Source organism: Rhinoraja longicauda, chromosome 32 (genome assembly GCF_053455715.1).
Source record: "Rhinoraja longicauda isolate Sanriku21f chromosome 32, sRhiLon1.1, whole genome shotgun sequence".
NCBI lineage: Eukaryota > Metazoa > Chordata > Chondrichthyes > Rajiformes > Arhynchobatidae > Rhinoraja > Rhinoraja longicauda.
The window spans coordinates 1,822,605-1,841,543 of NC_135984.1; the positions used below are offsets into that span (position 1 = coordinate 1,822,605).

The 18,939-nt window shown below is 49.5% G+C and overlaps 1 protein-coding gene across 20 annotated transcripts in view; it reads right to left on the reverse strand.

Moving 5' to 3' along the window:
• Positions 1 to 2,712: 2,712 nt before the first annotated feature.
• Positions 2,713 to 18,939, reverse strand: part of phldb1b (pleckstrin homology-like domain, family B, member 1b) — a 271,997-nt gene continuing 255,770 nt past the window's right edge. For 15 of the 20 annotated variants that reach the window (XM_078426940.1, XM_078426943.1, XM_078426931.1 and 12 more), the window contains 6 exons: positions 16,658 to 16,748; positions 14,149 to 14,295; positions 11,535 to 11,754; positions 10,682 to 10,767; positions 9,096 to 9,122; positions 2,713 to 4,912 (listed from right to left, as the gene is read on the reverse strand). In XM_078426940.1, the coding sequence (XP_078283066.1) occupies positions 4,772 to 4,912; positions 9,096 to 9,122; positions 10,682 to 10,767; positions 11,535 to 11,754; positions 14,149 to 14,295; positions 16,658 to 16,748 (712 nt within the window). In that variant the 3' untranslated portion in view covers positions 2,713 to 4,771. The remainder of the gene's footprint in view (positions 4,913 to 9,095; positions 9,123 to 10,681; positions 10,768 to 11,534; positions 11,755 to 14,148; positions 14,296 to 16,657; positions 16,749 to 18,939) is intronic. The other 5 variants (XM_078426945.1, XM_078426942.1, XM_078426946.1 and 2 more) reach the window with 1 other exon arrangement.

The following is an 18,939-nucleotide window of genomic DNA, read 5'->3' on the forward strand; positions in this document are numbered from 1 at the left end:
GGGGCGGTGACGTCACCCTTTGTCCCTTATTTGAGAGCAAGGAAGTTGGCTACCCTACTGATATGGGACAAGGGCGGTCCCGTACGGGACAAACTAATTTAGCCTAAAATACTGGATGTCCCGGCTAATACGGGACAGTTGGCGACCCTAGTGGGAACAGACCTTGCGACGATGTAGCAGTGGACTTCATTACTGGTCTGTTATCAGACAAAGCCAGGCACAATCCTGGTGGATGCACTGTAGGTCCAGAGTTCTTTAGTCAGAGGATGGTGAATCTGTGGAACTCATTGCCACAGATGGTTATGGAGGCCAAGTCAATGGATATTTTTAAGGTGGAGATTAACAGATTTTTGATTAGACACAAAATGCTGGAGTAATTGAGTAGGACAGGCAGCATCTCTGGAGAGAAGGAATGGGGGACATTTCGGGTCGAGACCCTTCTTCAGAGTTACTCCAGCATTTTGTGTCTATCTTCGGTTTAAACCAGCATCAGCAGTTCCTTCCCACAGACATTTGATTAGTACGGGTGTCGGGGGTTATGGGGCGAAGGCAGGAGAATGGGGTTGAGAGAGAAAGGTAGATCAGCCATGATTGAATGGCGGAGTAGAATTGATGGGCCGAATGGCCTTATTTGGCTCCTAGAACTTGTGAAATGAATCACATACCATTGGGTGTGGTACTGGTCACCATACAACAGGGGGGCCGAGACACGATATATGCAGAGATGCCATGTTAACGGGCTCTGGGGTAGAATACCAGAGGACACAAGCCTGTGGTGTAACACAGGGCTACAACACCGAGGTCTGGTCAGTATAAACCCTCCAGAGCAGCGGACAGGAGTAGTTTAATGAAGAAATAAACAGCGAATCAACAAAGTCAGTACTCCCAGTGTTACGGCCAGAACCACAAACTCTTCACACGACCGCTGGCCACTGGTCAGAGTGAAAGGCATTATCCTGCAGTAACCCTGGCAGCCAGCTGTTTAACGCAAGGGCCGGGCTCTTTGTCATTGAATGTATGATCATCCCGTCCCCCTTGCTAACCCATTAAGCAAAGTACGGAGACAGTTCCAACGCTCATTTCCAAACCGATCACGTGTTAAGATGGTACATAATGAAAGAGGCTATTTGGCCCATTGTGTTGATGTTGTTCCTGTCCCGATGCCAGCTGCTCCCCCTGCTGACCACCGATGGTGCTGCAGACTGTGTTGATGTTGTGTTCAATTATATTCACTTGCCTGTCGTTATCGTTTGTGTTACTGACTAAGTTCCCTCCCTGAGCCCTGATGTTTGTCTCTGTCTTGGGTTCCCTCATGCTGAGCCTGGGACAATCTTTCATCATGATTCTAGTAGAGCTAAGGCTCTATAAAGCGCTGGGCAGGCCGCATTTGGACTACTGTGAGCAAATGTGGGCTCCATCTGAGGAAGGATGTGCTGGCTCTGGAGAGGGTCCAGAGGAGGTTTACAAGAACGGTTCCAAGAATGAGTGGGTTGGCATAAGATGAGCATTTGTCAGCACTGGGCCTGTACTCGCTGGAGTTTAGAAGGTTGAGGGGGGACCTCATTGAAACTTACAGGATAATGAAAAGCATCGATAGAGTGGATGTGGAGAGGATGTTTCCACTGGTGGGAGAGTCTAGGAGCAGAGGTCACAGCCTCAGAATTAAAGGGCGCTCTTTAATAAAGGAGGTTAGTCAGAGGGTAGTTAATTTGTGGAACATTGCCACAGAAGGCTGTGGAGGCCAAGTCACTGGATATTTTTAAGGCAGAGATAGACAGATTCTTGATTAGAACGGGTGTCAAGAGTTATGGGGAGAAGGCAGGAAAATGGGGTTAGGGGGCAGAGATCAGCCATAATTGAATGGAGGAGTGGACTTGAAGGGCCGAAGGCTTATAACGTGTGAGGCGTCTCTAGTTTAACTGACGCCTGTGGCTTCTCTGTGCTTGGGGCTACTCGTCTCTGGATCTTGTTACAGCAAAACCGAGCCCAACACGGAGCCTTCAGATGAACCTTGTCTGCTCTACCCTGGGCCTCTGAGCACCCTTTGGGAGACTGGATAAGCTGCGTCCTGCCTCGGGCCCTGTAAGGCAGCAGCAGCAACTCTACCGTTGTGCCACCGTGCCACCCTGATCCAGCTGGATGGCAACGTGGTGCCCAGCTCCCTCCATCCTCTGCCCCCCCCCTCGCTTGCAGCTCAATTGACTGTCAGGAGATCTCCAATGGGCTGACCAGTCGTCCAGGAATACATGGGCCTTCCCATTTCCTTCAACGAAAATGGTGCCCACTATTGACTGGGGTAGTGGTGATGTTGCTGAGGCCTGCTCTGTCTGTGCTCAGTGTTGGTCTGGCAACCCCAGTCATGCAGTCACTCCCTACCCAAATTCCCATCTGCCCATGAAGCAGCCGCCCCAGTAATACAACACCTTATCCGCCTCCACGGCCTGCCTCTCAACATTGCTTCTGATCGGTCGGCATACCTCCCGTTTGTAAAAGGCATTTAGCTCGCTTATAGGTGCCTCTGCCAGCCTGTCCTCTGGGGAAGGGGGTAGAGGGGGTGGAGGACGTGGGGTATTGGGAAGGGGGGTTGACGGGGTGGAGGGTGTGGCGTGGGGGGATGGGGTGTAGAGGGCGTAGTAGGGTGATGGGAGGAATATTGCCAAGTTATATTATCACCAATACTCAGCTTTGGGTCGAAGAGAACAGCAAAATATGAAAGGTATAAATGTAATTTATTAGTTCAGATTCAGCACTCATGTCAATAGGCATTACTGGAGAGCAATCAGCAACAGCAGCCTGGATGATTTGCTCCTTCCCCTTGTAACAGAGGTACAGCGATCAAATAATGATCTGATGGGACAACCTTACCCCTGGAAAATGAATGCTGGGCTTTTCCAGTCTGTGTGGTTAACCGACTCCCGAGCGAGAGTGGATAACCGAATGGCAGTGGACTCTTCATGCCCAGAGGCAAGTGTCAGACCTCACAACCTCCATCCAAATCCTCCCACCAGCAGGTGGCAAAGAGGATCAGGCTGGCGCTGTACTGAGGCAGACGGCTCCAGGACTGGCACCTTGTCCTTGGCGTGGGGCAGGGAGACACCACATGACAGAGGCGGTAACGAGGGATGGGGGAGGCTACTGACCCTCTGCATTGGGCAAGCCCACATCTCTAATGACCAACAAGATGTGATACAACTAAGCCATCACAATGTCTTGTAGCCAAGGCAAGGATGAAGCTCCCATGGCGTCTCTGAGCTTTTGATCAACAAGTCCTTGAAACCAATCGATCTCTCAAGCCTTTAACACAATGTCCTCGAGAAGCACAAGAAGATTCTCGAGGTGCAATTCCCTTTTCTTCTTGGTGGTGGTGTGAAACTGGCTTAATGCAGGTACAGGAGAGACAGTCGGGGATGGTTACTGATATGTGAAGCCAACTATGACACAGGGTGTGTGGGAGGCAGGAGCAATACTGAGCTTCTAATAGTTATAAAACAGTAAAAATCACTCTTATTGTCGAGGTCAGTCCTGCCGCACGACTACCTCAGCTGAAGTCATCCTGTAACACAGATGTTCAACAACAAGACCAAACGTTAATAAAATAAAACATATTTCAATCCCTGATTCAGTTCAAGAGAAACGTTGCTGATGCCAAAACATGTCCTTAGACTGGGCACTTGGATTCCCTGGGCCAGAGGTTGAAGGCACGTCCTTCCACCATGTCCAGGTCAACTCTGAGCTCACCCTATCACTCCTGCTGTCAGAATCTTCGCAGTCAGTCCACATGCATGTGCTCCCGGTAACTCTGCAGTCAGTCCACACGCGTGTGCTCCCGGTATCTCTGCAGTCAGTCCACACGCGTGTGCTCCCGGTAACGTCGCAGTCGGTCCACACGCGTGTGCTCCCGGTAACTCTGCAGTCGGTCCACACGTGTGTGCTGCTCGAATCTCTGCAGTCGGTCCACACGCGTGTGCTCCCGGTATCTCCGCAGTCAGTCCACACGCGTGTGCTCCCGGTATCTCCGCAGTCAGTCCACACGCGTGTGCTCCCGGTATCTCCGCAGTCAGTCCACACGCATGTGCTCCTGGTATCTCTGCAGTCGGTCCACACGCATGTGTGCTCACATGGGGAAACTGTCACGTTCCTTGGTTCTGCCAGTGCGTGTTTGGCCGTGACTGAAGACTGAACGTTTGTGTTCACCGGAGGTGGCAGAGCCTGCCTGGTGATGGCAATGCCACCCAACCACCTGTCCTCATAGTGACGATCCGGCACTGGTAAAGGCAGCCTGATGTTGCAGGTCAAGCTCACAACTATTCACTTGTGTCTCCATTTATCCATCCGCTGTCCACTCTGCCAGGATGGGTGGGTCCACTCTGCCAGGATGGGTGGGTCCACTCTGCCAGGATGGGTGGGTCCACTCTGCCAGGATGGGTGGGTCCACTCTGCCAGGATGGGTGGGTCCATCTGCAGCATCTTCTGTTTTGCTTTAGGGTGAAGACATTTTCTTTATCGTTTGTTTGAAGCCAACTTCTGGCAAAAGCGTTAGACAAGGTGAGGTTGCCTGTTTGTGCACCATGCGGTGAGAGGGGACTGGTTTACCCAGGGTCGGCAGAGGGTCTGCAGGAGTAAGTGTGTGGGAGGGGGAGAGGGGGACAGGGAGAGGGGCAGTCAGTCAGTCAGTCGATACAGGCAGCGCTGGACCGAGCAGGTCTGGTGTGTGAGGCTCTGCACGCACGTCGCCAACTCACTCCACCCCAACGAGGGGCTTCGCTGGTCCTCAGCTCATGAACTGTGTGTAGCCCTCTGCCCCGGTCACAATCACGTCCATCCAGATCCGCATGGCCTCCGGCGTGGGTGCCACCATGAAGTACAGGCGGTCGTGGGTCTTCACACAGAACGTCAAGCTGGGGTTGGGGCTCTGCCAAGCCAATCAAACACAGCAAATCAAAAACACTGCTCAATTCCTCAAGGATAATTGTAAGTCACAAGTGTCTCATTATCACACATCCCAAACACAGCAGTGCCATTCTTACTTACAGCAGCACACTAAAATATGTAAACATAGTACTCTGTAAACAAGAGTGTACAGCAGCCCAGACCATCACACAAACCAACCTCCCTTCCATCGACTCCGTCTACACCTCACGCTGCCTCGGCAAGGCCAGCAGCAGAATCAAGGACCAGTCTCACCCCCGGTCACTCCCTCTTCTCTCCTCTCCCATCGGGCAAGAAGTACAGAAGTGTGAAAACGCACACCTCCAGATTCAGGGACAGTTTCTTCATATCATATCATATCATATATATACAGCCGGAAACAGGCCTTTTCGGCCCACCAAGTCCGTGCCGCCCAGTGATCCCCGTACATTAACACTATCCTACACCCACTAGGGACAATTTTTTATTTTTTTTTACATTTACCCAGCCAATTAACCTACATACCTGTACGTCTTTGGAGTGTGGGAGGAAACCGAAGATCTCGGAGAAAACCCACGCAGGTCACGGGGAGACCTTCCCAGCTGTTATCAGGCAACTGAACCGTCCTCTCACCAGTTCGAGAGCGGTCCTGACCTCCCGTCTACTTCACTGGAGACCCTTGAACTATCATTAATTGGACTGGACTTTACCTTGTTCTTCCCTTTATCCTGCATCTGTACACTGTGGACGGCTCGATTGTAATCATATCTAGTCTATTTGCTGTATGGCACACAATAAAAAAGCTTCTGACTACATTGGCACACTTCACAATAATAAACAAGACTAATAAAATGCAGCCCGGATACTGTTTTACACCTGTGGGTTGCTAGGGTCAGTGTCAGGAAGAGCCACACTTGTGGCAGTCTGATTAGAAGTATTTCTATTTCAGCTGCTGACTGACCGTGGCCATGGGTGTGATCAACGCAGTGACTGTGGTAGAAAAGCTGCTGAAAAACACACAATACTGTAACGAAAAGTATTACCAAGGAACGAGGAACACCAGCTATTAAGCTGTGTGTGTGTGTGTGTGTGTGTGTGTGTGTTTGTGTGTGTGCGTGCATATGAGTTTGTGTATGTATGAGTTTGTGTGTGTGCGTGGGTGTATGTGTGGATATATTTGTCTATGAATGTGGATGCGTGTATATGTTTGTGTGTGTGCATTTACATGTTTGGGTATGTGTATGAGTGCATGTGTGTATATATGTGTATATACATGTGAATGTGTGTATGTATGTGTATGTATATATTTATATGTTTGAGTGTGTGTGCGTGTATATATGTGTGTAAACACGTGTATGTGTATGTGAGTACCGTGCATGTGTGTGCGTGTACATCAGTATGGGTGAGGATGGTTGTGTGTGAGTGGGCTGTATGTAATGTGTGTGCGGGCATGTGCACATGCAGATATACATGAGCACGTGTGTACATGCATGTGTACATGTGTGTTTTGGATTGATGGGTGGGTGACATTGCCAGGCGTTCTCCAAGGGATTAATTACCATGGGCGCAGTAGATGTCTCTGCCTCCGTTGCAGTGCCCGTCACAAGAGTGCGAACAGGCCGACAGGTCAGAGTGGCAGAGTTAGACTGACAACACCCCTGTGATGCTCCTTGGCCATCTTAAAGCATTCCAGTCAGCCAGCAAATACAAGCTGTTGGTTGATCACCCACCAGTTTACCCTGCCAATGGGCTTGAGGTAGACCAATGCCCCAGCCACCCAACCAAAACCTGCCCCTCCTCAGTGCTCACCAGCCTTCAGGCATGCAATGCTGAGGCTCGACAAGGCGCTGGTCAGGCTGCATTTGGAGTATCGTGAGCAGGTTTGGGCCCCATATCTCAGGAAGGATGTGCTGGTTCTGGAGAGGATCCAGAGGGGATTTACAAGAATGATCCCAGGAATGAGTGGGTTAACAATGATGAGCGTTTGTCTGCACTGGGCCTGTACTCGCTGGAGTTTAGAAGGATGAGGGGGGACCTCATTGAAACGTACAGAATAGTGAAAGGCCTGGATAGAGTGGATGTGCAGAGGATGTTTCCACTAGTGGGAGAGTCTAGGACCAGAGGACACAGCCTCAGAATTAAAAGACGTTCCTTTAGGAAGGAGATGAGGAGGAATTTCTTTAGTCAGAGGGTGGTGAATCTGCGAAAATTAATTGCCACAGAAGGCTGTGGAGGTCAAGTCAGTGGATATTTTTAAGACAGAGATAGATACATTCTTGATTTGTATGCGTGTCAGGGGTTAGGAGGGAGAGATCGACCAGCCATGATTGAATGGTGGAATAGACTTGATGGACCCAATGGCCTAATAATGCTCCTATGTGTACATTAGGCAGGAAATGGTTTTGGGTAGACTGATGGGACTGAAGGCTGATAAATCCCCAGGGCCTGATGGTCTGCATCCCAGAGTACTTAAGGAGATGGTTCTAGAAATAGTGGAAGCATTGGAGATCATTTTTCAATGTTCTATAGATTCAGGATCAGTTCCTGTGGATTGGAGGATAGCAAATGTTATCCCACTTTTTAAGAAAGGAGGGAGAGAGAAAACGGGTAATTATAGACCAGTTAGTCTGACATCAGTGGTGGGGAAGATGCTGGAGTCAATTATAAAAGACGAAATTGCTGAGCATTTGGATAGCAGTAACGGGATCATTCCGAGTCAGCATGGATTTACGAAGGGGAAATCATGCTTGACAAATCTACTGGAATTTTTTGAGGATGTAACTAGGAAAATTGACAAGGGAGAGTCAGTGGATGTGGTGTACCTCGACTTTCAGAAAGCCTTCGACAAGGTCCCACATAGGAGATTAGTGGGCAAAATTAGGGCACATGGTATTGGGGGTAGGGTACTGACATGGATAGAAAATTGGTTGACAGACAGAAAGCAAAGAGTGGGGATAAATGGGTCCCTTTCGGAATGGCAGGCAGTGACCAGTGGGGTACCGCAAGGTTCGGTGCTGGGACCCCAGCTATTTACGATATACATTAATGACTTAGACGAAGGGATTAAAAGTACCATTAGCAAATTTGCAGATGATACTAAGTTGGGGGGTAGTGTGAATTGTGAGGAAGATGCAATAAGGCTGCAGGGTGACTTGGACAGGTTGTGTGAGTGGGCGGATACATGGCAGATGCAGTTTAATGCAGATAAGTGTGAGGTTATTCACTTTGGAAGTAAGAATAGAAAGGCAGATTATTATCTGAATGGTGTCAAGTTAGGAGGAGGGGGAGTTCAACGAGATCTGGGTGTCCTAGTGCATCAGTCAATGAAAGGAAGCATGCAGGTACAGCAGGCAGTGAAGAAAGCCAATGGAATGTTGGCCTTCGTAACAAGAGGAGTTGAGTATAGGAGCAAAGAGGTCCTTCTACAGTTGTACCGGGCCCTGGTGAGACCGCACCTGGAGTACTGTGTGCAGTTTTGGTCTCCAAATTTGAGGAAGGATATTCTTGCTATGGAGGGCGTGCAGCGTAGGTTCACTAGGTTAATTCCCGGAATGGCGGGACTGTCGTATGTTGAAAGGCTGGAGCGATTGGGCTTGTATACACTGGAATTTAGAAGGATGAGGGGGGATCTTATTGAAACATATAAGATAATTAGGGGATTGGACACATTAGAGGCAGATAACATGTTCCCAATGTTGGGGGAGTCCAGAACAAGGGGCCACAGTTTAAGAATAAGGGGTAGGCCATTTAGAACGGAGATGAGGAAGAACTTTTTCAGTCAGAGGGTGGTGAAGGTGTGGAATTCTCTGCCTCAGAAGGCAGTGGAGGCCAGTTCGTTGGATGCTTTCAAGAGAGAGCTGGATAGAGCTCTTAAGGATAGCGGAGTGAGGGGGTATGGGGAGAAGGCAGGAACGGGGTACTGATTGAGAGTGATCAGCCATGATCGCATTGAATGGCGGTGCTGGCTCGAAGGGCTGAATGGCCTACTCCTGCACCTATTGTCTATTGTCTATTGCCTATTGTGAACTTCAGAAAGCTCTGAGAATCAGGCAAGGGTCCCTGAGCATGAAGCCAGCAACCAACCAACCGAGTCCTGCAGTTGTTTCGACATTGAACAGAGACGGGGCCTGGGAAAGTGCAGTGCAAGCCCAGCCGACACACAACACCAAGCTGCCGGTCATACGTACATTTATTGTGCGCAGGCTCAAATACCCCTTCGGAGAGCAAGGAAGGAAATAACAGCAACAGCGAGAAGAGAAAGAAAAGCAGAGAAGTAAACAGAATCTGCACAGAGTTTGATTAATGCTCTATGTTTATCATTAGTAACCAGCAACAGAGGGAGCATCCCAGCAGTAACAATACGTGTGTGAACCTGGAGTGGCCGTGGGGCTGGGTGCTCAGGGCGTACCTGTCTCATTTATACTCCACTTCATTTTAACTTGAAGAGGCCTCATCTCCAAAGGTTCCCAGGGCTGGATTAAAATGACCCTGCAAACGATGAGGCATTCATCCAGTGCCAGTGCCAGGCTATGGGGATTGTACAGAGTGCCCACTTCATGCCCTGCCCAGGTCATTATGAGCAGCGCTGCTGGGAAATAGGAAGCTTGTATTTATTGTGCCGCGGAATTATTAGCTGTGTTATTAAACTGGGTCCCAGCCGTGCTTTCGTGGGTCAAAACGTGCGGCCACTGAAGTGCCTTGAGAAGTTTCAAGGACTTGATGATTTTGATAATAGTTCACAGAGTCTAAGACAGATACAACATGGGAAGAGGCACCAGCTCCACGTCCACCATCAACCACTCTTCCCCACTGACCCTATGTCAGTCTGATGAAGGGTCTTGACCAGAAACATCACCCATTCCTTCTCTCCAGAGATGCGGCGTGTCCCGCTGAGTTACTCCAGCTTTTTGTGTCTCCCTACACGAGTCCCATTCTGCTTTCATTGTGTTAACTCTTGCCAGATTCACCCACACACTCACACACACAGGGGACAATTTGCAGGGGCCAATTAACCCAATGACCCTCGCATCTTTGGGATGTGGGTGGAAACCGGAGCAGTTGGAGGAAACCCACACGGAAATGGGAAAATGTGGAAAACTGTGCATAGACAGTCCCCGAGGTGAGGATTGAACCTGGAATCCGGTGCTGTGGGGCAGTGGTTCTATGAGTCCGCCCAACATGGAGGAGAACTTCCACCTCATCCCAGAGCCCATTGCAATGTTCCCCACCTGATCACAGCTCCCCGATCCATCTTCAGATAGATGGGGACTTCCCTTAGCCTGACAATGCAGCACTCCCCATACATGGACCCCACCACTGGAGATGACCAAAGTCAACTTTGGCGGCACGGTGACACAGCGGTAGAGTTGCTGCCTTACAGCGCCAGAGACCCAGGTTCAATCCTGACTCCAGGTGCTGACTGTACGGTGTTTGTACGTTCTCCCCGTAATCTGCCAGGGTTTTCTCCAGGATCTCTGGTTTCCTCCCACAGGGTTGCAAGTTAATTAGCTTGGTAATAATTGTAAATAATAGTGTGTGTAGGATAGTGTAAGTGTGTGGGGATCGCTGGTCGGCACGGACTCGGTGGGCCGAAGGGCCTGTTTCCGCGCTGTATCTATAAACTAAAAGTCCTAGCATGGGACATTAACCCCTAGTGTTGTGTGTCAGACAGAGGGTGATACCAACATATGCAGGAGAGATGGTGATGTCTTGGGTGTATCCACAACACTAGCTCAATATCAGCAACTCCACACAAGGTCTTCACACTGTTTACCTTTGAGGCACTTCTGAGGTGGTCGTAGTAAACCTCTTCAATGGCTTGGAAATAAATTACTCCCTTTAATTTACTTTCGTGTTTATCTGTCAAAGAATTAAATCATTTTAAATTAAAAATGGCCAGATCAAAAGTTCTTCAAGTACATCTTTACCACTTGTCTTTTCGTTTGTCAATGACACAACATTGACACAAGCCACACTTCTGAAAGGAGTCTTTTTTCTCCTGGGCACCGTATCTGAGGAAGGATGTGCTGGCTCTGGAGAGGGTCCAGAGCAGGTTTACTAGAACGATCCCAGCAATGAGTGGGTTAACATATGGTGAGCGTTTGTCATCACTGGGCAGTACTCGCTGGAGTTTGGAAGGATGAGGGGGACCTCATTGAAACTTAACGGATAGTGAAAGGCCTGGATAGAGTGGATGTGGAGAGGATGTGGAGTGGATGTGGGAGAGTCTGGGACCAGAGGCTGGAGCCTCAGAATTGTAGGACGTTCCTTTAGGAAGGAGATGAGGAGGAATATCTTCAGTCAGAGGGTGGTGAATCTGTGGAATTCTCTGCCACAGAATACTGTGGAGGCCAAGTCAATGGATATCTTTAAGGTAGAGGTTGATAGATTCTTGATCAGTACAGGTGTTAGGGGTTATGGGGAGAAGGCAGGAGAATGGGGTTGAGAGGGAAAGACAGATCAGCCATGATTGAATGGCAGAATAGACATGATGGGCTGAATGGACTGATTCTGCTCCTAGAATATATGAACTTATGGAGATGCCCAGGGTTTGATCTTCAATGAGAACAGATGTGCATTAATTATTCACGATGCAAGCAGACTGCTGTCGGGGTGAAGCCACCTACCTGCATAATACGACAGTGTTCGCTTCATGCGATCAAACACAAACCAGCGCTTTTTCCAGGATTTAATCTTGCCGCCCATTTTGGTCAGGTAACCTTTACACATCTTCTCAGTCATGGTGATCTGGTAACAGATCTCCAGGTTGTGCCCCGATGACTCGATGTGTGACCGCAGATCAAAGTCTTCCTTCCTGATGGGCAGGTACCTGGTTAGCGGGCGTGCCTGGAACACAGGTGGGAGTGGGTCAGTGGAACGGAATGACAGAACCTCATACTACGACTAACAAACATGCCCTCGTTCCTGGAGCCATTCCAGTAAATCCACTGGGCCCTCCACAGAAGTGTCTACAACTCTGCACGCTCTGCAAAAGATGCATGGTTCTTGTTGCCTGGACGTAGATATCAGGCTCCAGCTTGGACCAAGCTACTGCAGTCTGCCCGGGAGAGGGGAGGTTGTGATATGTCTGGCGTTGACCACTTGCATGGGTCTTGGCCATCAGTTTCAGACTTTAGAGATACTTTGGACTTCAGAGATACAGCAACTTTGGACTTCAGAGATACAGCACGGAAACAGACCCTTCCTGCCCACTGAGCCCGTGCTGACCAGCGATACACTAACACTACCCTGCAAATTACAGGCAGTTTACAATTTTACCAAAGCCAATTAACCTACAAACCTGTATGTCTTGCTTATGGTCCTAAATATATTGAAAAATAAAATGCTGTTAATCAGAAACAATGACAGAAAGGCGCTGTAAGGCAGCAACTCTACCGCTGCGCCACTGTGCCGCCAAATCTGCACCCCAAAAACCAGCATCTGCAGTTCGTTCCCACACCAGTTCCTCCAGCGGTTAGTTTATTGTTCCTTGTTTCAGTATTGCCATTCCACCAATGGGCACTAGATGGCAGCCACTAGCTGCAAAGCGCTCAGATCTCCATTGACGTCAGCCACTGAAATCCCTGGCGGTCAGACCTGGAAGCCTTGCCAGCTCAGTGTAGTGTTTGTGAATGAATCTTGGGGCTAGGGTTGCCACGTGCTCCCGGCCCGGGCGGCCGCCATTGGTGGAGCGGGAGCACGTGGCCGCTTGCTGGGTGAGGTCACGTGGGGCACGGGGCGGTGACGTCACCCTTTGTCCCTTATTTGGGAGTGAGGAAGTTGGCGACCCTATTAATACGGGACAAGGGCGGTCCCGTACGGGACAAACTAATTTAGCCCAAAATACGGGATGTCCCGGCTAATACGGGACAGTTGGCAATCCTAGTGGGACTCAGTTATAAATTTTGTTGATGATATCAGTCTTGGTTCAGTGAAAGCACTCTGAGATCCAAGTACTTAATTCTAAATTTAAAAATAATATTCTATTCACAAAAAATATATTGTCAGTACAATCAGTGCATGTCTTTTCTATGAAGATAGACACAGAGTGCTGGAGTCACTCAGCGGGTCAGGCAGCATCTCTGGGGAACATGGATAGGCGACGTTTCACAGAGTGCTGGAGTAACTCAGCCTCTCAGGAGAACACTACTATCTGAAAATTCGAGAAACCCAATACACTGGATTTTCTTTATCAATATCAGATATGTTCTCAAACACACTCCAGTGGGTGTATCAACAACAACCTACCTTCGAAAAATCCTGTGTAGGAAGGAACTGCAGATGCTGGTTTAAACTGAAGATAGACACAAAATGCTGGAGTAACTCACCAGGACAGGCAGCATCTCTGGAGAGAAGGAATGGGTGATGTTTTGGATCGAGATCCTTCTTCAGACAAATGTCACCCATTCCTTCTCTCCAGAGATGCTGCCTGTCCTTCGCGGGAGCCTGCCAGTTATTTACTGCCAGTTATTGTTGGACTGTGGGTAATCTTTCATTTCACTGCACATTTATGTGTATGTGACAAATAAACTTGACTATTAAACTTGACTATTGACTATTGTTGATTTTGACAGTATTGTCTGAGTTTCCTGTTTTGTCATTGTCAATAATCGTTGTTGTGGTTTCCCCACCACTGGCATGAGGCTAACACAGTTTCCTGTTATCTCTTTTTGAACATAATGGGTTCATTTCCACCTTCCAGCAACCATTTCATTATCTGCAGACGTCTGGGGAATTACAACCAATGCCTGTACCATTCCCACGGCCACTGCCTCGAATCATCTGCCATGCGAATTATTCCAGGATTGCGCAACTCTCAGTGCCATTAGTTTCCCCAGCGCTATTTTATCTCTCGTACCAACTTTCCATTAGTTCCTCATCTTTATCAGATTCTTGGTTCCTGAACACTTCAGGGAAATTACTTGTGCCCTCTTGTTTAAAGGTGGAACCAAAGTGTTTGTTGAACTGCTCGGCCATTTTTATGGTCCCCAAGATGAACTCCTATTTCTGACAGTACACTTGGCCATTCACCTTTCCTGTTTTGCATCTGTGTAGAAACATACACAGTTCAGTTGCTGGTAATGTACTGGGAATGCTGAATAGTCCTTCTGTTTACATATTCTGTTGTACTGCTGCAAGGAAGGATCTCATTGTTCTATCTGGGACATAAGACAATGAAGCACTCTTGACTCTCTTGACTCTGTGCTATATAGAAAAGGTAACTTGTCTGATTCCAGTCACCTGAGAGAAATTTTTCTCCCGCATCTTGACCTCCTTGTCGACCAGCTGTTGCCGATGGACAGTTTCCTCCTGGAGCCTCTTCTCCAACTCCTCGCGTCTCTTGCGCTCTTCCTCGAACGCCTGCCGACGGATTTCCATCTCGCGTGCCTGCAGGGCAAGAAAATAGCACCAACGTCAACACTCCCAAGACTTCTGTACCATCACCTGCCAAGCTGGCACCTCCACATGTCTGAAAGTAAACCAGTCTGGGCCCAGGATAAACCATGACAACATGGGAGTGCAGCAACAGAGCGACTCACTCTGGGGTGCACTGTTCATCTGAAGTTGGCAGTTCTATCAAGAACTGTCACCTATCTGTAATCTGCTGCTCTTTAGAACTCCAGGTACAATTGGCCGTCACTGAAAGCTAACATTTCCCAAAGCTTCATCATGAGTAAAGAACCACCCTGGTCTTGGCACCACAGTGGGTACATCACTCTGTTGCACATTATATTCCAGCTGCCACTCACTTTAGTTTGCTTACATCCTGTAGCAGGCTCGTCCCATCCTCCTTCCTATTTACAATCCTGTCTGGTGTGGCAACGTCAGTAAACATGCAATATGACCCTTGGTTCCCCCAGCCAGTAGCTCGTGCCTTCAGCCAGTACGGCCACCCCACCAGCCATGGTCCATCATGTCCACATCGCCCATCCATCACTCCATCACACTAGTTCCACATTATCCCAGTTTCCCATCCACTGCACACAAGGGGCACTTTATGTCGGCCAATTAACCCACAAACCCCACGCCTTTGGGATATGGGATGAAGCCGGAGCACCTGGAGGCAACCCACAAGGTCACAGGGAGAACGTGCAAACTCCACACAGACAGCACCAGAGGTCAGATCGAACCCATGTCTCTTGCCAAAACCTGTTTTTTGAAACATCAGAGGTATTCATGAACAGTTCTAACTTATCTTTTCTACAAAAACAAAATCAATTATTTAAAGAAGTTAATTATTTGAAATAGTCACAAATATTTTTTTTAAGTTAAAATAAACAGAAGAGAAACCATCTTGAACAAAACTGTTGGAGATCTTTGAGGACAATCAATGAAACATCACATGTGCATCCTCAGCACTCATAGAAACATAGACAATAGGTGCAGGAGTAGGCCATTCGGCCCTTCGAGCCAGCACCTCCATTCAATATGATCATGGCTGATCATCCACAATCAGTGCCCCATTCCTGCTTTTTCCCCATACCCCTTGATTCCTGTCACCCGAAGAGCTAAATCTAACGCTCTCTTGAAAACATCATTAGGGATGATGGGGATATGTGATTAGGAAGATCTTAATCATTGAGGTTTTTAGTTCCCAAAGACACAAACTCTAAACATTCTCATTTCCACTGAAGGATAAACAGGCAGTGATTGTCCAGCATTGTTGAAGTCTCCAGAGGCAAATGATTTCAGAACAGGAAGTGTTGTGCATGATTCTCATCTGCTGCTTCAGAGTGTGTGGCACGTCACACGCCCCACGCCCCACGCCCCACGTCACACGCCCCACGTCCCACGCCCCACGCCCCACGTCCCACGTCACACGCCCCACATCACACGCCCCACGCCCCACGTCACACGCCCCACGCCCCACGTCACACGCCCCACGCCCCACGTCACACGCCACACGCCCCCTGCCACACGCCCCACGCCCCACGCCCCACGTCACACGCCCCACATCACACGCCCCACGCCCCACGTCACACGCCCCACGTCACACGCCCCACGCCCCACGCCCCACGTCACACGCCCCACGCCCCACGCCACACGCCCCACGTCACACGCCCCACGCCACACGCCCCACGCCCCACATCACACGCCCCACGCCCCACGTCACACGCCCCACGCCCCACGCCCCACGTCCCACGCCCCACGCCCCACTTCACACGCCCCACGTCACACGCCCCACGTCACACGCCCTACGTCACACGCCCCACGTCACACGCCCCACGTCACACGCCCCACGCCCCACGTCACACGCCCCACGCCCCACGCCCCATGTCACACGTCCCAAACAGACAGGTGATGCAGTGGGGGAAGAGAGGCCATGATATTGGAGCAGAACTCAGGTGTATGAAGGAAATAGTCCACAACGGAGGTGCAGCGGTAGAGTTGCTGCATTACAGTGCTTGCAGCGCCAGAGACCCGGGTTCCATCCCGACTACGGGCGCTGTCTGTACGGAGTTTGTACGTTCTCCCCGTGACCGCGTGGGTTTTCTTCGAGATCTTCAATTTCCTTCCATACTCCAGGGACGTACAGGTTTGTAAGTTAATTGGCTTGGTGTATGTGTAAATTGTCCCTAGTGTGTTTAGGACAGCGTTAATGTGCGGGGGATTGCCGGTCGGCACGGACTTGGTGGGCTGAAGGACCTGTTACCACACTGAATCTCTAAATTAAACTAAACCTGAACAATGTACACTCCACTTTGGAAGGAGCAATGGATGAGCTGGATCTCCGGGTTTAGTTACGTACCCTCGTTTCCAAAAGGCGAGCTTTCTCAGCCTGCGCCTCCTTCAACATCTTCTCCATCTCCTCGATCTTGCACACATCCACACCACTGGCACTACCGGGGCAAGAAGAATAAAACCATCAAATGTTAGTGTGATCAATCCGAGGCATCCACATGAAGACCCACAAATAACCTTCCAATCTTCTGACATTTGGAGCCAAATGGATCACTTTGACCAATTTACAAAGGAGTAAGTCTGGAACCTGTCATGTCGACATGGTGAACATTTAGCTCTTCAAGGCAATTAGAAATGTGAAAACTCAAATGTATATTCCAGTACATTGTGTGTTTTAATTTGTAACAAAACAAGGAACTGCAGATGTTAGTGTACACAAATGGACAGAAAATGCTGGAGTAACTCAGAGGGTCAGGCAGCATCTCTGGAGAACATGGATAGATGATGTTACAGGTCAGAATCCTTCTTCAGATTGATTATGGTCCTGGTGGGAGGGGGGGGGGGGAGCTGAAAGAGAAGTGGGAGCAGGGCAAAGGTCTGAAGAAGGGTCTCGACCCAAAACGTCACCCATTCCTTCTCTCCAGAGATGCTGCCTGTCCCGCTGAGTTACTCCAGCATTTTGTGTCTATTTTCTTCCCTGTTTTGAAGAAGGGTTTAGGACCTGCAATGTTAACTTGTCTCTCTTTCCGCCGAAGTTTCAATACTTTATATACCGAACAAACAGAAATATGACGCAGTGTAGACTTGCCCCCCCATCTCTTAACTAAACAAAACTAAACGAGGGTTAAGTAGGAAAGCTGCACATGTTGCTTAGTGTGTACGTCAGGTATTGTGGCAGCAAACCACTGTTACAGGGCAATTAGTTAGTGAGCAAGTGTGTAGGTTTACCAGGTAGACACGCGTAGTACGTTTACTCATTCTGCAGCTCTATTTAAGGTCATGCCTCGAGTATAAGGAACGTTAATTGCCCAGGGGAAGTGATAAGAGACACAGTAAACATTCAGCTGGGAAGAGAGTAGTCTGCTGTGTTGTTATGGAGACACTTGGAAGAGATAATACTTCAAATGCTGTAGGCGACTAATGGCCATTCCATGTATGGAATGTCCCTGCGGAGTGAGCAACCGGCTGATGAGGAAGGATGTCAGACAATGCACCTGACCGCGTCATCACCGCACAAATGGCTGTGCCAACTGATACAAGCAGGAGGTGCTGACATATGGGGCCAGCACCTGTCCTGTGCCATTAAACCCAGAATTGACAGCAAAACACCAGAGCTCAGAGCAAACTAGACTTGCCAGTGCACACAGTTCAGGTAACACCCGCGAGACAGGTGTCATTGATACCAAAGGTCGACACAAAAAGCTGGAGTAACTCAGCGGGACAGACAGCATCTCTGGAGAAAAGGAATAGGTGATGTTTCGGGTCGAGACCCTTGTTCAGACTATTTCCACACATACTGCCCGACCTGCTACATACATGTGTGTGTCCAGTGCCTTCTGATTTTATTTCAGATTTCTAATATCGGTTTTATCTTGTTTTTAATTAGTGTTGGAGAATGTGCCCTTCCTCTGTTTCCTGGCATCTGCTGCCAACAGAAATAGTTTTCCATTATCTCTGGACTTCATTACTTGTACAAACTTCCACTAGATCTCACGGGACTGCAATCCATATCCATGTTTCAATTCAATCAACACCGAACATTGTTCTGCAAGATAGATATTAGTGGCATGCTTGACTTGGAAGGGCAAGGTGACAAAAGAGTGGAGTTTTGGCCAAGGTTTCAATGCAGAAACAGGTATGAGAGAGAGAGAGGAGAGGGGGAGAGAGGGGAGAGATGGGAGGGAGAGGGGAGGGGGGAAAAGAGGGCGGGCAGAGGGGGGAGAGAGTGGGATCAGGAGTGAGGGAGAAGGGAGAGAGAGGGGAGAGGGGGAGGGAGAGAGGGAGAGGGGAGAGGGGAGAGGGGAGAGAGAGAGGGAGAGGGGGGAGAGAGGGGGAGAGGGGAGAGAGGGGAGGGGGAGGGAGAGGGGAGGGAGAGGGGAGAGAGATAGGGAGAGGGGAGAGGAGGGGAGGGAGAGGAGAGGGAGAGGGGAGAGAGAGAGCGGAGAGGGGGAGGGGAGGGAGAGGGGAGAGGGGGAGAGATGGGAGAGGGGGGAGGGGGAGAGGGAGAGAGAGGGTATGGGGAGGGAGAGAGGGAAGAGGGGGAAAGAGGGCGGGCAGAGGGGGGAGAGAGTGGGATCAGGAGAGAGAGAGAAGGGAGAGAGAGGGGAGTGGGGAATCAGAGGGAGAGAG